Source organism: Eurosta solidaginis, chromosome 1 (genome assembly GCF_040869045.1).
Source record: "Eurosta solidaginis isolate ZX-2024a chromosome 1, ASM4086904v1, whole genome shotgun sequence".
In the NCBI taxonomy this organism is placed as follows: Eukaryota; Metazoa; Arthropoda; class Insecta; order Diptera; family Tephritidae; genus Eurosta; species Eurosta solidaginis.
The window spans coordinates 99385376-99403865 of NC_090319.1; the positions used below are offsets into that span (position 1 = coordinate 99385376).

At 37.7% G+C, this 18490-nt stretch overlaps 1 protein-coding gene across 1 annotated transcript in view; it reads right to left on the bottom strand.

Annotated features, from left to right (window-relative positions):
- The window catches only part of Xport-B (exit protein of rhodopsin and TRP B), a 29857-nt gene that overhangs the window by 168 nt on the left and 11199 nt on the right, over positions 1-18490 (bottom strand). The window contains exons 6-13 of the mRNA XM_067761040.1: positions 15736-16582; positions 12576-12803; positions 11995-12488; positions 11380-11938; positions 6784-6927; positions 2770-2913; positions 2545-2681; positions 58-219 (exon numbers count right to left, since the gene is read on the bottom strand). Of these exons, the coding sequence (XP_067617141.1) occupies positions 58-219; positions 2545-2681; positions 2770-2913; positions 6784-6927; positions 11380-11938; positions 11995-12488; positions 12576-12803; positions 15736-16582 (2715 nt within the window). The remainder of the gene's footprint in view (positions 1-57; positions 220-2544; positions 2682-2769; positions 2914-6783; positions 6928-11379; positions 11939-11994; positions 12489-12575; positions 12804-15735; positions 16583-18490) is intronic.

Genomic DNA, 18490 nt, shown 5'->3' on the forward strand with positions numbered 1-18490 from the left:
AAAAAACATAAAATCAAAAAAAATTGAATGTCATATTGATGAGCAACAATTTATTGCCTGTCTTTGCGTTCTCTATCCAATTTCTCTTCCAAAAGAAAATCACGATTTGCGGTAAATACCGCCACATCAACTTTAATCTCATCAATTGCCCGATTTATACAAGCATTTTTTCGTTTAACTTCAATAATTTGGTCCTTGCAATTTGTAATTTTTTCGTTGCTACAGAAAGGAAAACGTTTGAATAAGAATCTAAATAATGTACAGCCGCTCCCTAGTCTATATATTAATAAAATATGTAAGTGTGTGTGTTTGTATCTAAGCAGCCTTTAGACTCCGAAACCAGCGATCATATTTTGTTCCAATTTCCAGGACTGTTTCATAGAAGCCGCGGGAGTGTACCTTAAGGGTGCTTTTTCTGGGAAGTAGCCAAAGAGGTAAAGAGAGAGGGAGACGAAAAGGAGAAAGAGAGATGGGATTAAATAGAGAGAGAGAGAAAAAAAATAGGACGGACAGGGCGATAGAGAAAGGGTGATAGAAGTAGAAAGTTTGAAAAAAAGTATTAAAAATAAGTATTAATTCGATTAGCTAGAAACTTGGAAAGGGAGAGGAGATGGAGAGGTATAAAGTAGGTGATGGTAAAAGAGAGGGAGGAAAACGATACTGTGACATGAAGCGGCAAAGGGAGAGTAGAGAAAGTTTTTTAAACTCAGACAGGTAAGAACTTATTGAACGAAATTGAAAATTATGCATGTAAACCAAAATTAGGGCAAATTACCGTCTGTGGGGGAATCTCTTTTATGTTACAGAGAATATAAACCATGTATTAGGTTCGCGTCTTAAGTCTTTTGGTTTTTTGTGCTGACTTTACAGGAAATCTGTGCTCTGCCCAATTAAATTCGCCTTGCATGAAACTAAGCCATGGCAGCTGAGAGATTCGGATGAGACTACTCTAAGCATATCCGTAGAATTAAAAGATATTCAAAGGTACTTTGGTCTATAAAGTTTTGTTTGGAAATTTGTGTGCTTCAAGGTCAAGTTAATAGAGCTTTATTTTGTCTACCTCATTTAAGGTGGGCTTTAAACAATGGAATTACTCTTAGAGTTATTTAAAGAAAACCTTACAAATGAAACCGTAAAAACGGAGTACAAGAAAGAGCAGTAAAAATAGGGCTCCCTATATAACTTTCATATAAGATTTCAATGAGTTGTTTTATCTTTGCTAAGCTCTTTTTCTGTACTACGTTTCGCTTTTATTGGCTCTTAAAATAAATCAAGTTTTATTGCCGGCCGTTCATTTATATGTTTCTGGTGTAAGATATCATTTCATTACATGACGGAACTAATGAAAAGAAAAGGAAAACAATAACCGGAACCCTCGAAACCGGGATCAAAATCAAAACTGGAACGGATAACATATTCGGAACTAGAACCATAATCGAAACAGCAATCGGAACCACAACATATAGCGGAGTAGAAGGCCGAACCCGAACCAGAAACGAAGTCGCACTCAAAGCCAGCACCGAAAAGGAAATTGAAACCGAATCTGATAACCCGCGCGGAAATGAAATAAAACCGAAAACGTGGCCGTTACCGGAAGGGAAATCGAAGCGTAAATATAAACCAGCGAATCCAAAAAAAGCAATGGCAATTTTACTTAAATTTCTTCTTTTTATGTTTTCAAAATTTTATATGTAAAAAACTTCTATGAATTTTTTGACTGTAACTATGCAAGCAAATCGTGAAAACATTTTTGAGTATATTATTTGAAGTTCTCTGAATTTTTTTGAATATGCAGTTTTGTAGCTCAACCAATTTTAGTTCAACAACTAATTTTCCTAAAAAGGAGATTTTATTCCATATACAATAAAAAAAATGGTTCAAACTTTTTATGGAGCTTAATCTAAGACACTCCTCGAAAAAAAAAAATTGTTAAAATTCAATGCGAATTTTGGGGGACCTATAACTTTTGTTTTGTTATACTAAGATTGATTGGAGTAGAACATACATACCAACTCAAAAAAACAAATTTTCTAAAAACGTTCTCGAATTTTGAAAAAAAAAGAAGAGTTTAACTGGCGAGGTTTAATGAAAAATTGGCACTGCTATTTTTCTGTAACCTGATGTAGACGGAAACAAAATCAAAATATGTATCGAAATCAGAAGTCGAATTTTTATTCGGTATCGGAATTTTAGTCATTTGAAATTGATGGACGAGGTGATAGTATAAATTAAACTTTGACTGAGTCCGTGTAACAGCAAAAAGCTAGATGAACAAGAAAACAATATAGTTAGGTAGATCTATTAGTTGACGAAAGGCAAAAGCCCTCCCGGCACAATTGGCTTAGGTAGATGGGAATACATAACACTCGTCCGATCATTAAACTAATCTGGGCGGTCATCTACAAAACCAAAACTACTAAGCAGTTAATGTACCATGGCCGCCTTTATGTAAAGTTCGATAGCGCGATAATTTGACAAACAAAGTCACATTTCTTTGAAGCCAGTTTGTCCTATATTTACGTCATTTATTATTCGCTCACTCACATGCAATCCAAATTCTTACGATATGCCGCTACTCGTTGTTCAATCAGTTGCTCAATACTACCAATCTTCATCTGCTTCGCGCGCTGCTCTTTAACTTTTTTCCAGTTACGTAATAATTGCAGAAACTCTGCACTTACCTGGAAAAATATTTCATGAGACAATTTCAAGAAGATCTTCCATGGAAGTAGGCGGTTTTTTTTTTTTTCAAATTACTACATACCGTACCTTGCACTTTTCTATTACTTCCAACATATACTTGAGGTAATCGATATTGGCACGATACATTTTGTGCTCCCATTCTCTGTAGATCACCTGACGACGGAAGACGGCTAAACGTTGCATCATACGTAACTTTTTTGCACCTGCTTTCTACGAGTATTAGTGGAAATACATTTTATGTCTTTTTTAATTAAATTGAAAATTATAACCTCTTAGTTTCGATACTGACTGACCTAAAAGTGTAAAAACTAAGATAAAACGCTATTAAGGAGATGACGATCACGGCAAACTGAATATTAATATCTAGTTATAAGAACGACTATACGATATCTAGACCCTTTTATAGGTTTTATAGTTCTCTGACAACAAAAGCATCATCCCTCATATAAAGTGTTTTGAATCAGACACGCGCCATTTTTAGTGAGTTTTATTCTAAGAAATCAAGTTCAAATTCGGAACTCCAAAATCACACTCCGCTATAAAAATATGATGCCTTCGTGAAACTACATACATATATTATTTGCTAGCGACCTTTCTATTTTCTCAAAGTACAAACGTTGTATCCTTGCATCAAAAATCAACTATTGGCGTCACTTACCGTTAAAAAGGAATGGCTGGTGTTTTGCTACTATACGGCCAAATCGAATAGACTGTTAAGGCCCTACTAAGGATTCTGATGAATTATGACTACGTCATCCACGTAGCCTATCAGAATTCTATCCCGATATTATTTGCAAGATCTCACTCACCATAGCAGAGGTGATAGCCTCCTTTACTCCTCCTTTACTAAGATCTCTTCACGGACCCCAGCTGTACTCTTTCGACCCCTTTTTTTTTAGAAAATTTGTTTAGGAGTAAAAAAGCTTTATTTTATGGACTATGTAAAAATTTTCTGCCAAATATCATTCGAATAATGTCGTTTATCTTGATTGCAGATTTCGGGCTCATACGAACAGGCATCTGGGAAGAAGGCTCATAACAGCACTCCTTGCTATTTTTTGCTCTAAGGTAGTTACAGCAATACTTTTTTAGTTAAAATGAAAATACCACAGCTAAAACTTTGCCTTTCAAGACACTACCTCGACCTGCCTTTATACTTTTGGGAAATGTCGAAACTATCGAGAATATTAGAGTGCCCTAAAAGTGAGCACGAAACCCTACCCAGTCGTAGTATTTTGCTAGGCCTCCTTAATATCCAAGAACTAAAGAAGCTAAATGTGACTGTTACACAGTGGCTCTCCCAGCTGCTTCTTATCTTGTAAATTGTGAGGGTCTACCACGTTATCCCCAAAATCAAAAGGGTTGGGCTCGAAATCCCCAAACACAACATCCCTAAATCAAAATCCCCAAATTCAAAATCCCCAAACACAAAATCCCCAAATACAAAATCCCCAAATTCAAAATCCCCAAACTCAAAATCCCCAATTTCACATTTCTTACATTTGATTTATTTCATTGCATTTCCAAACAAAAGTTTTTTGTTTTTATTAATTAACAACACATATCTAACATAAGAATAACATATTATGATTAAAGGATACAGAATTCAAGTTAATTAAAACGAATTTAACAAAGAAAGTAAAATATTATTTGCAACAGCTCGTAAATAATAAATTTTATCTAGTTTGGTACGATTTTTTACAATTTTTTAAATTTTTTTGCGACGTTTTGCTTTTTTTACAGGTATTTCTATTCATGACTGGAGCTTTTCCACATTTGTCTTTATTAAAATCATTTCTTTTCCCAGCTATCGTATTATTGCGTACAGACCCCAGTTCTTTCTGCCAACAATAACTTTAAGTCTTCAGCACCAGGCCTCTATGGAGTTTTGGGTCCGAGGAAAGTTTTCTTTGAAGGTATCTGCTACACTCCAAAAGTCAGGACCATATTTCGGATTGCTAGATCCGGGTTTTCCGGTTAAATAGTTAACCCTAAACCAAGCACCAATTTTTTTAAAGTCATAATCCTCAGTATTAGCAACCAGCTCTTTAAAATACACCAACACTTCCTCTGTAGGTACAAATGCCAGGCTTTTTAGCATACGTATGTGCATACTGAAATTGCAATCATTCCCATATTTTCGAGTTAGTCTCCCTTTTTGTATGCGTCTCCACATTATCTGGCCAAAGTGAAATAAACAGCCTTTGTACTTCGCATCAGGAAAATATTCATTTGCAGCAGATGCTATAGTTTTTTCAAAATCGGAAATAATTCTAGTGTGATTTAAGCATACATTTTTTGAAGCAGCCAAGAAACATAACCGATGAAAAAACTCTTCGTATGCTTGCTTTGATTTTTTGCTCATTAAACAAAAAATTAGCGGAACCAAACTGACCATCGATTAGGCCTTGAATTGTGAAAAGCTGTCGGAATATAGTTGGCACCACATAAAATGTACCATCCATTACCCAGAACTGCGAACTACCCAAGGCTTTTAATGAGTACGTTGTACCCAATATTATGTTTTTCTCATCACCGAAACAGCATTCACTTTAAAAAAAAAATGGTTCACCTTCTAAATTTCTTAATTCTTCGGTTATGTCTTGCAAACTAATTGGCTCGCTACATACGTCATGCAATTTTCGAATACGTCGTACTTTAAGCTTTTGTGCTCGTTTTGAAGGAAGGTACACCCTACACTCTGGCTCACAATTTACTGCAGTTTCCCGAATGATTTGGGAAGGTTGAAGTCCTGACGAATTGGCCAATTCTTTTAATTTAGTCTTGGCATTTGTCGTGGCCAAATGAAAGCTTCGGGGATCGTGAGAGTGTTCGGTGGGGCTTTTTTTAATTGCATGCTCTTGCTTATTCGATGATGTTGTCACTACAACACTTTTACACAATAGAGACTTCCTTTCCGCACACGACCAACGATATTGCTCTTTATTTCTGGAATGCAGATGGAAAGTATATCCATCAACAAATAAAAAATCGTTCCCTTTGTTGGACTTTTGTATTTTGATTTCCATTTTATTTATTAATTAAAAAGTTCTTTTAAGCACTAATTGCTAACACAAGCGTACTCGTATAATACTACAAATGTAACAATTTTTTTTTTTTAAATATGTATGCACACATTCATGCATATGTTCAAAGTTGAATATGATTTTCTATATCATAAACAGCAAGTGCAGAAAGAAATTTTGAAACACCGGCTTCGCAATCCCCAGTATTTCTGTGCAGAGACCCCTTTTGAGGAGGTGGCCCACGGCCATGCTTCATAAAAATAACCCTTAGACGATCCAACTCCGGCTACGCGATCCCCAGTATTTCCATATTAAAAAACCTTTCTGCGTAGGTGGCCTACGGCCACGCTTATAAAAAATAACCCTGGGCTACGGCATGCCAATTCCGGACGTGTGCACTAACCGTGGCTACCGCCACGGTGACGTCCTTCTGCGTAGTACACCCTTCTGCGTAGGCCTTCGGACGGGCTTCATAAAAATAACTCTTAGCCGATCCGACACTGGCTACGCCATCCCCAGTATTTCTGTTCTACGTAGGCGGCCCATGACCGCGCTTACGAAAAATAACCCACGGCCGATCCTACACTTGAAGGATTCGGTATTTGGGGATTTTGAATTTGGGGATTTTGAATTTGGGGATTTTGTGTTTGGGGATTTTGTGTTTGGGGATTTTGAATTTGTGGATTTTTTTTTGGGGGGGATTTTGTATTTGAGGATTTTGTTTTTGGGGATTTTGAGCCTCTCCCACATAAATATGAATGAAAGAGGAAAAAGATATTGCTATTTTTTACACGATCATGATGTGTATAATAGCACTGGGATTTTGTGTTTGGGGATTTCGATTTTGGGGATTTTGATTTTGGGGATTTTGATTTTGGGGATTTTGAATTTGGGGATTATGTGTTTGGGTATTTTTCTTTCTTTGGAGATTTTGTGTTTGGGTATTTTTTTATGGGGATTTCGTGGCACTCCCAAATGTGACGATGACCCTTACTTTCGGTCTATTATTAGAATAAACCAATTCAACTTCTTTGTTATTAAAAATATATCTTACCTTAATCGAATCATTTACTGCATTTATGTCGTCGATACACATTAGAATGCAGTTGTTCAAATTTTTCATCGACCCTCCGATTGATGTTTCTACCTGGCCCAAAGGTAAGACAATTTCCAAGTTTTGATTTTGTACGGTGTTGAACTGTTGAAGGTATGTTATTAAAATAATTGATATATATTTACATAAATATATTGTAACGAATTTACTGCAAATTCTATTATTTCAAATTCTCTTCTAACGTTCGAATCACTAAACTGTTGAATAAATAACTCCAATATTTAATAATGCAAAATGGCCTTTATTAAAGTACTTCACAATAACACTGAAACTAATTTTCAAAATAATACTGCTATTGCTCGCTAGATAGCAACTTAAATCCAACTGATTATCGCGCCTCTACTGTTGCTGCCTTTTATACTCTCTGATTTCCTCGTTCGCATCTTCTAGGCGCTTCCATTTCCAGAATCTACTAGTTGGCCATCAGCTAACAAATTTCTCAGCTGTAACTACAGATGCACGAATTTATAGCTTCTCTCATTGCATACTTTCGGGAGTATCTCAGATATATGCATGTGGTTGTGCGTTGCTTCTCCGCTGCGGGTACGTACATATGTGTAGACATAATGATTGATTCGGTTATGTAGATACAAGCGACTGTCTGCTTTATTGTTGTTGTGACTTCATTTACTTAGCATCAGACTAGGGATGTGAGTATCACTTAGTGTCACTAATATATCGTCCCGGTCAGACAAATCTCTCGATCTAACCGCTGCTAGCCTCTCCAAATGAGCCACCCTTCTATTTCGTGGTTTCCCAATTGTTTGTATGCGGTAGATGACATCACTGATCTTCTTCACAACTTTGTACGGGCCTTCCCAACTGCACCGAAATTTGGATGGAACACCTTTCCGCCGGTGAGGGTTGTATAACAGTACCAAATCTCCCTCCAAGAAACCTTCCGAATTATTGTTCTCATCGTACCTGCGTTTCATCTTACTACTCATTATCCTGGATCGTTCCCTCGCACTCTGTTGTTTGATCAATGAAGAACTACTTCGCAGAGATTGATCTTGACGGATTGACTTTGCATCATCAGTATCGTCTTGACGTTTCACAACAGTAGTGCTCGCTGGCTCGAAACCACCCTTACATCCTTTCTGGAAAATTCTTTCAGTCGTTTTAGTGCGTCCATTAGGGGTTTTCAATGCCAGTTTTTCTCTCGCAGGTATCTTTGGTTTTGCTTTGTTTGGCCCATTCGTTCCATCAACCTTTACCTTTGACTTTCGTGGTCTTTGTCGACTCTTCTCCACCAGTACTCGATTACTACTAAACCCTTTTTCCAAACTGAAGTTAAGTGGCAAATCCTGGTTCTTATAACGCATAATCCTTTTCTTCATGTCGATCCTGATGTCATGGTCAGCTAAGAAGTCCACTCCCAATATGACTTCATCAATAATCTCCGCTATAATGAATTTGTGTAGAACCATGACCTCCCCAATTAAGACTTCATATACCACTTCTCCCTGGACTTGGTTACACTCGCCAGTAATCGTACGCAATCTTGCTCCAGGTAATGGCTTTACTCTCCTGGTGACCAAATCAGATCGGATCAAAGAATGAGATGCACCTGTATCGACAGTCACGTTCTTTGCCATCCACATTTCCCCCGACGTTAAGACTGCTCGATTTCCTTCCAGTTTGAGAGATAGGTATCACACGACGTTCAATAGCTGGGGCAAGTTCTCGATCTTTACATTTGACTCGCTGTTGCTTATCTCCTCCAGCTTTGCGGTTACGACCAGCCAAGTTGGAACTACCTTGACCGGTGCAGCAATGACGTGCAATGTGACTCCGGCATTTTTTTGTTGTAATCCCTTCAGTGCTTCCAAAATTATGCCTACCCAATCTGGCCTTTCCACTTCCACGCGATGAGATTTGTATGCGGGCTTACTCAAAAGTGACGCTATTTCCTGGGTCAGTACATGGGATACCGTTTCAGCAAATGTTGGCTGTGGGTTCGCATATGTAGCTCGTTTCGTTTCGGCACCCCGCATTCCATTTATAAAGCTCTGAATTTTAACCCTCTCGGTGTATTCCATGGGTGTGTCTACATTTTCGAGATGAACCAATCTTTCAACATCCGACGCAAACTCCTGCAAAGTCTCATTCGCCTTTTGGTAACGATTTTGCAACTCAATTTGATATATCTGTATCCTATGTTCGCTTTCGTAACGTGTCTCTAGAGAGCTCATCAATGTTTCATAGTTGTTCCGTTCGTACTCTGAAATTGTCTGTAAGATTTCAGCTGCAGGCCCTTTCAATGCCACGAACAGTGCAGCAACATTATCTTCAGCATTCCAGTTGTTCACTGCTGACGTATTGTTGTCGTGACTTCATTTACTTAGCATCAGACTAGAGATGTGAGTATCACTTTGTGTCACTAATATTCGTCACAATATGATAAAGATTTGTAAATGAAAAAAAAAAAGTTTCGTCGACTATCTTCGTGATCGATATTTACATGACATAGTTCCATGCATTGACGGCCACCGTGGTGTGATGGTAGCGTGCTCCGCCTATAACACCGTATGCCCTGGGTTCAACTCCCGGGCAAAGCAACATCAAAATTTTAGAAATAAGATTTTTCAATTAGAAGAAAATTTTTCTAAGCGGGGTCGCTCTTCTGCAGTGTCTGGCAAGCGCTCCGATTGTATTTCTGCCATTAAAAGCTCTCAGTGAAAACTCATCTGCCTTGCAGATGCCGTTCGAAGTCGGCATAAAACATGTAGGTCCCGTCCGGCCAATTTGTAGGGAAAAATCAAGAGGAGCACGACGCAAATTGGAAGAGAAGCTCAGCCTTAGATCTCTTCGGAGGTTATCGCGCCTTACATTTATTTTTTTTTAGTTCCATGCAACATTCTTCCGTAATCTTCTGCAACCGAGATCGCTAGAAGATTGGGCCTCTTAAGTATACCATTTTCCTATAATATCTCTACTGCCAACCGTGACCTATTTTCTATTTGGACTTTTTGTTCCTGCGTATGCTAAAAACACAAGGCATTGATCGCCTCAAACTAGTCCGTAACGGCATCTATACATCAAAATTTAATGGCTTATTAAGCAATTGATTAAAAAAATTTGCAAAATGAAGATGATGCTGGTGGATGCATATTTTTCTACAGCATGTACTCAAACACTAACACCTACAATTTTTTAAAAGCATATTTTTGTAGAATAATTTATTCCCGAAACGTCCTTGGAAACACGGCTTTTAGCACATTTTTGGAAAATTTCGGACAAATATATGCCATTTAGTAGCCACCGTTCCTGTTTTGATTAGACAACGTAACAATCTTTATCTCGTTCGACTTACAGAAGCTGGTAGATATCGATTATGTCGTATCTTAAATTACTTGCAGTATTTAAATAACCTCGAGGTTATCCTGAAAATATGCGTTAAAGATCCCAGAAGCTACAATTAAATTATCGCGAAAAAAACTCCAAAATGATCTTGGCATGGTTCTAAATTTTTTCACAAACTTTCTTGAAATTATCCCTATATGATCACCAATACAATTCGAAAAAACATTTCATAAATAATAACACAAAAGTACCGCATTGATCTCGATTTTTGAAATGATCCCAAGAAAAATGCGAATCTATACTAGAACAGTCCGGGAATGTTTAAATGATCCCCACATATTTTCGGAATGATCACCAAACAGTCTAAAAACTATCACGAAAACGATTACGAATCTAATCCAAACACAACCATATACAAAGTTCCCAAAATATTCTCATTCTTGTATAAATTTTATAATTTTTTGGACTACTTAAATAACCAATCTAAATTTGGTTTAAAATTTAAATCATTTCAGTTGAAATAATTACAAAAGAAAAATTATAGCCACAGACCCGCTTTGAATGTATTCCCAATGGAAGTTTTGTGCTTCACCCACAGAGCTTTCCCATATTTATAACAAAATGTCAACGAAAAAAAAACCAAAAAGACAATTTTAAAGCCTTAGGATTTGTTTGATATTTTAAAGTGATTGCTCAGTTAAGTTTCATATGTAAACTGAATAAACTTAAAAAATGTAAACTGAATAAGCTTTAAAAAAGCCGCAGTAGTTGGAAGGTTTGAAATTTGATACAAAAAAGTTAAAAAAATAGCTGAAACCGCGAGTGGTTTCAATTTTAAACTAAAACTGTCGGTCTTTTCATATCATAAAACCGGAACTGTATATAAAAATATTTGATCTCACATAAGTCCTTTCCGCGACGACTTATTAACTCGAGTTAATGTGGCAGTGTGTCGTGCTTTCGAGTATTCCAACAAATTTGTTTGCCACATGGGCCCGTAACGTGTTATAAGATGACGTATCGAAAACCAATTTCACATAAACGATAAATATGAATCTGTCAATGTTTTCTTAAAATTAATCATAATGAATCTCATAAGTACTTGTAGCCGTAAATTACCTCAATCCCAATTGTCATTTCAGTGCTACTGCAATTTAAAGAATTGAGCTCGGCACACGGATCGTAAATCACGATACGGGTCCTGGTAAAAAAAGAACGGACTATACTCACGTATTGAGTGGAAGCATTTTCCATTTCAGTTATCATATGCTGCTTAACACTTCTCAAATTATTTAATTCTTTTAAAAAAACATTCAATTTATCCTGAGCATCGGCCAAATGGAAAGACTGCCCTTTAATTTTTAGCTCATTCTCAATCTTCTGTCTACGCAAACGTACAAATTGATCCCAATGCTTTGGATCCATTTGATTTGGCGCATTGTGCGGATCATCTAAACTTTGTAAATTATTAAAATAATCCTGCACCTCAATAGGCAGCGGAAACATTGAACGACCCTTTTGCACTAAATGTGCAGCGACCTCGTGGCACACCAGTGCCGATTGGAAGGAGCGTTGTAACATTTTTGGACGACGTCTAAACAGTTTAATCAATTCGTGGGTGAACGTTGGAACAGTCGGCAGAAAGTTGGCCTTAAATTGACGTTCGATGTATTTGTCACGTGCATTCAACGCCTCCATGTCTTGTTTAATGTCCACAATGGATTTTTCAGAGAACTCAAGCAATTTTGAATAGCGATTTATATATTCGGTAGCCTTTTCGGTTTCGGCACTAAAAATAAGTACAGTTAAAATGATAACCTTTTGCAAATTTTTGTTTTTGCTTACTTCAACTCGGAAATTGTATTTCGAAAATTTACGCGCTGATAGAAAGTCACCTTCAAGCCGAGTAAACGAACGCGAAAATGCTTCAAAGCAAAGTCGTACTTCAACTTCAGCACCGCCATTTCGGAGCAACGTTCATTAAATTTATGAATGTAATTATTTTTCAAATCAATTGCTTTTCGCTCGTTCACATTCAATATACGAAGATACTTTTGTCGATCCTCCTGTAAAAGGCGCAAAGTGTCCTCATAAAAACGTAAGAGCTTCTGATCTTCCAAAGTGTATTCATGTGGTTGACGTTTGGACATGAATTCCGGTTCAGGCGGCGTCTTTTTAATTTCCTCCTCCCATAATTTCTCCAATACACCATCCATCATTGTATTAAGAGCACGTGTCCAAAACTCTAAAGACCATAAAAGCATACGTCCGTGTTTTTGATCGCTAACGATGGCCTTTTTGGCACGACGATTGATTGCTTTGATCTCGGAGTCGTCAACCTACAAGATAACGAAAGGTAGAAGTGGTAGAAGTGCCTATGCGAATATCAAATTTAATATCATCATTAATTTAAAAATTTTACTTACTGTCATTATACGTTCCAGTACTTCATCGTTCATCCATGTCGGTATCGAGAGTTGCGGTGGCTCGAAAGTTGCCAAACCCAGTAATGTCAGCATAATATTCATATCATCATAGATATGAGCCAAGGATTTATTTGTGTTTAGGATATTATTGATGATCTCGTTCTTGTATTGTTGTACTTGATCAAATAATTTATTGAATTCTTCTCGTAATGGTCCATCCAAGAGGACCTTTTGAAGAATAAAAAAGTGGAAAAAGTAACCATCAACTAAGGGTATTGTATCCATTGACTGAGCTTAGACAAAATCGGAAGGAGTAACAATCAAGCTATCCAAGCTACTCCTTCAAAAGAGTTAGCACTTTGAAACTTCTATAAACCTTGCATTTAGATATCAAAAGGCATACAAGTATACAGTTTTATAAAAACTTGTTTTTATTGACAATTGGGATGCAGTTGATAAAGTTCAGTAGCGAGGATAGTGAAATTACTTCCAAATAAAAAATGCATCTACCTTTTAGTGGGGTGACTTACTAGGCATTGGCCAAAATCGGCCAGACGTCTAAGCGCCAATAAATATTGATGATGATGAAAACGCTCTGATAAGGCTCAATCAGTTCGTCGTCCCGATGGAACTTCATAAGCCATACATCCCATCACCAGGTATTAGGATATCGCTTTCGTCATCTTCCTCACTTTCTAGCGGTAATGAGAAGTTCTCCTTCCATAGCTTCACATGCACCCGTACGCCGATTACAAGGTCGCCATTATCGCTTCTGCAGGACTTTGTCTCGGCTTGGAATTTGTCCCTTTGTCCCTCCGATAGGCATATGAAGCTACTCGCATCCACGACTTTCGACTTAACGTTTCTTTCTAATTGTCTAAATTGGTATTAACACGTCTTATAGTGCGTAAATCTATGACCCTGGTGCTCATCCTGCCGTTGACCCACAAATAGCTAGATATATAATTCTAATGAACTAAATCAAAGGACCTATAGACTATTGAGTGTCGAAAACTGTCCCCTGTGCCAACTTCGACAGAGGCCCTCCCTCTAGACAAAACAAGTCCAGCAAATTGATTCGACAACGTAAGCAGTTTATCGTAAAAAGAGGACTTATCCATGGCGGGAAACTAATATGTTGGCGTGTAGATCACGTCAAGACACTCGCTCTCAGTCGGGAGCAAAATACTTGGCGGCTAAGTCTCTTTCCCACGACAAAAACCAATAAAACTCAAAAGCTACACCTTTCTTTCTTCTCTTCTTGGTCACTCTGCTACAAAGATGTTGCCCGCCTGCCTTGCTTTGTCTGTCGCATTTCCTGTAGGGCGCTGATGTCAGCCTTTGCAATCAATTACGATAGGTGCTTAACGTGAGTACCTGTCAGTGGATGACTCAACCCCACGTTGTCAGACACGGATCTAATTGCATGATCAATGGCACAAATTATCAGCTCCATGTTGCCCTCCTCCCTCAACACTTCTTAGCATAGCCATTGGAACCATTGAGCTTGTAATCGGACGTTTCAATTGCGGATTCTTACCTTGGTCTGATAGGAGTCTATCAAGCTCCCGCCATTTTATGGACAATGGCATCTGGTTGCAAGGCAACTCCACCTAGAATTCCACTACGATTTTAATTCTATGCTATTTCGCTGTAACATATTCTGACCTTTAGCACAATGCATCAAATACATGATACAGTTCCACAATTTTAATACAAGTATTAGGTGAGAGTGAACCACCCGTTCTGAACGGAACAAGGAAACCTGGATCACAATTTAGGGATGTGATATAACATTTCCGAGACATTGTGATCCAAAACATCCTATCGCATAACTACAACGGCGTCATCTATAAGATCAAAATGTCTTTTCCGCATGAATAACTACCTCGACGTCATCTTAAGGTTGAAATGACAGTTCGCCGTGAATAACATGATTCTAACGTAACTAAATTAGAAACATGAATAGCCACAGGTACTACGCTCATTTACTCGGAAGATACACCTCATTAATCACAGGTACTAGTACGTATACTAAAGATCAAATGCTTGGTGTAACGAAGTTTCAAAAACTAACCCAATCTTACAATTATCCATAAATATCCACAACGAAAGATCATAATGTAACATTCATTCTGCTTTATTTATTAAACTCATATGTTCATCTTTATTTTTGTTCAGCTTTACTTACCAAACATTTTATACTCAACATTCACAATTTTGGGATGTGTTCAACGGGTTCCTTTTCCGCAGAAAGGCAGTTTACTCCATGTGAGAAGAGTATCATGAGTAAAGTTTATGCCAACCTTCCACCGAAGAAGGCTGCATTACTCCGAAGAGAATGCTTTATTGTTTGATTCGATGGCTGAAGCGACCGCATTACTCCGAAGAGAATGCTTTATTGCCACCACAACGAAGAAGCGACTGCATAACTTCATTAAGCATGCTTTATTGTCAACTTCCACGAAGGTGAATTCGTGGTATTAAGGACGCGTCACGAATCCAAAATACAACATGAAACCACAACCCCCAAGATTTTTCCGAATCCTCAAGGTAGGAGTTTCAAACCTGATACAAGCATCATATGATACATTCCATCAGATTGCAACTGGCTAATCCTACACCCCGCAGTACAGTTTCTAAAGACCATGCTAGGGTCTCGCAGGAGGTACATAGCGTCCACTCTGCTCCCTTTCAAGTAAACACCACTCATGGATTGGTTAGCCATGGCATTATGATCGCCTCTTACGATCGGTATATCTACCGCGGGCATATTCATGGCCCCTAACCCGCAGGAGGGAGCCTTTGCAAGCAAGAAGGACATAAATCAGCCAGACCCCATAGCCCTTAAAATATTTGCCCTTGGAAGAGGTTTTGGGCCCAAAGCCCAGCGTACAAGCCGAAAAGGGGTTAGTTACTAGTTACAAATATAAATATCTGAAAGCAGGTTGGAACAAACGACAAGGTATCCGTTTGTTCCGACCCGCGTTCACCCTCGTAATTAACAAGTGCTGCAAGCCGCGATTAGTCATTCAGCTGAGATGCCTACCCTCCAGGCTTGCTCTCTTTCAGCCCCGATCATAGCCGTGACATATCACACACTTTTTATAATAATGATACTCGCTAGTTCATTGAACCACTTCGTCATTAAACCACTCACTTTGAACTTAATATCCTCATTATACATTTGATTGGCCGTAACCAAACGTATGTCCTGCATCAGGAATTCCTCTGCCATCACATGCTCAAATATATTGCCCACAACTTTATAAAGTTTACGCTTTTTCTTCACAACAGCCACCTCTTCAACGGGTTCAGGTGCTTCTTCATCAACTTTACCAAAAGCAACAACAGTACCAGGACCAGCAGCACCTCCTCCATCTTTCTGCTGCACATTTTCTATTAAATGTTCTTCTTCTTCTTCTTCTTCTTCTTCTTCTTCTTCGGGTTCTAGATCTTGAAAACGATACAAATCGAAAAATTCTGCTAACTCCTTTACTCTCGTTTCCAGAGAATAATTTTCGAATGCATTTTCGGCAAATATGGAACGAACTTTTACACTAATTTTTGTCGTATTTCCAATTAACAAATTCATAATCCAATCTCGTATACGACTTTTATCTTGAATACTTTCCTTTAGTGATCTATACTCGGCCTCACATACTTTACGCGCCTCCATATTTAATTGGTTCAACCAATTGTAGTTCAAACAGAATTTCCGATAGATGCCCGTCGTCTTTCCTGTCACTGAGATGTCATAATCGATTAGAGTACGAACTTCCATTTCCAATTCAGCGATTCGTCTATCAATGGCAATGCGCAAATCTAGACTTTCTTGTGGAATTTCCCTTTTCACTATTGAAACCGAGCATGGTATGACGTAGAGCGGACCCTTTTCGAGCTCCACTGGTGTCTCAGCAATTTCATTATTTTCGCGTAGATTATCAGAAAGCGAATGTAGGCGAGATACTTTTAAGCAACCGGACTCCAGTAAAATAACCAAATATCTGTCAATTAAAATAAAGACAAATTTAAAGACTCAATATATTATTATCTAAAATTAGTATGTAAAAGTTTATATCCAGAAAAACGAATTTGTGAGGTTTTATGTGAGCCGATCTCGTTGTCAGGTGTTATAGGAGAGCAATCTCGTATACTGGAAGGATTTTACCAGTGACTGATTTCGTGAAAAAAATTTTTTGCGATGGAGTAGTGTCAAGTTAGACGAATTTTGCCCCCTCATAACAAAAGAACAAAATATCCAATAAAACCTACTTTGTAATGATAATTTCCATAATATCTAGCCTCAGAAATTCATGTGCATGTCCACGAAGGGGCAAGAATTTTCAAGACGGCCCTTAACAACTATCTTTCTCCCCATATACTAAATAGTCTCTTAATTTTAGGAGATATATTTGGGTAAGCACTTTGCGGGTTATATCTCTAGGTCTAGGCTCAAGAAAATTAATATACCGCAGACATCTTGGCGTTTTCTGATCACAAATGCTTACCCAAAGCGATGACGTCATGATCAACGAACTCTGAAAGTTACCTAAATCGACTCGGACCATCGTTTTGTGGCAACCAAGACACAACGCCTCTTTTCAGAGCGCATAGTAACTCAAGGATATTTTTCGTACACCTCCCCTCCGCTAAGGACAATATATCGAAAAGAAAGAGGATACATTCATGGTCGAATAAGCAGTGATGGTAAGCGTAAAAGTGAGAATGAGAAGAAAAAAGGACGACTTTTTAAAAAAAGAAAAATAAATGTGCTTAAGACCCTGGCTGATGAGAAGCCACTCAGGGATGGCAAAAGGTTTCTAAATCGCGACATTTTTCTGATGGAACACAAATAACAGAGTTTTCACCTTCTCCTCATACATAGTTAAGCAAAATAAATTTCGACGACTGATTAATTTCTAGTTAGTTTAGAAACATGGTGCTACGTGTTTTTACACCCAGCATGTATTTATCACCAATAGAAATCGAGATAGATAATGACTTCTTTATATATATACATTAGGGTGGTTACAAGGTATATGGTAAATTTTAATTTTTGTTCTATCTTTCGAGGCACCCTACTAAAATACTCCAATAGATCAGAAAATGATTATTGCAAAGTTTCAGGCAAATTCGATAATGTTAACATGTGCCTCATTGAGGTCAAAGTTAGGAAAAAGAGCGATTTTTCAGAAAACATTTTAGTGTTTCGTCAGATTAAGATGTCTTTAATTAAGATGAAGGCGTGGCCTCGCCTCGTTTATACCAATAATGTCATAAATCTAACAATACTAAGGAAATTCGACATTAGTATTGTTTCTACAACAATACCAATTTGTTGTAAAAATAGGCGAAAACAGTTGGAAGCTACGCCCACGTTATATACCTAGCCGTCCGTCTGTCCTATTATGCGTTCGTTAACGCGCTTACGTGCGCAAAAATTTAGATATCTTCATAAAATTTAGTACACGAGCTTATCTGAACTCAAAATTTATTGGTATTGAAAATGGTCGAAATCAGATTATACACACGCCTACGTTACCGATATCGAAATTTTCAAAAAATGGGACAATGCATTAACAATCACTGATTAAGTAGTGCAACTTGGTGTGAATTAACTATCGGAGTGAATTAACTTTATGAGGCAAAAGAGAAAATTAATAAAATTTTTGTTAAATCGGCGTTGCTCCAAATTTAGTACAAGGACACTTAAAAAACATGTTGGGCAGAAGTTTGTTTCTTGGTATTGTATATAAACCTAAGAAAAACCGTTGACCACCTCGCTCTTTTTTGTTATGCAATAAGCCAATCAAAAATTAACCAATTTTAATGAAATTTGGAAGGAACATTGTTCGTATGACTGTATTAGTTTTATAGCCTCCTACGGAACTCTATATTTGCATTTGCATTAG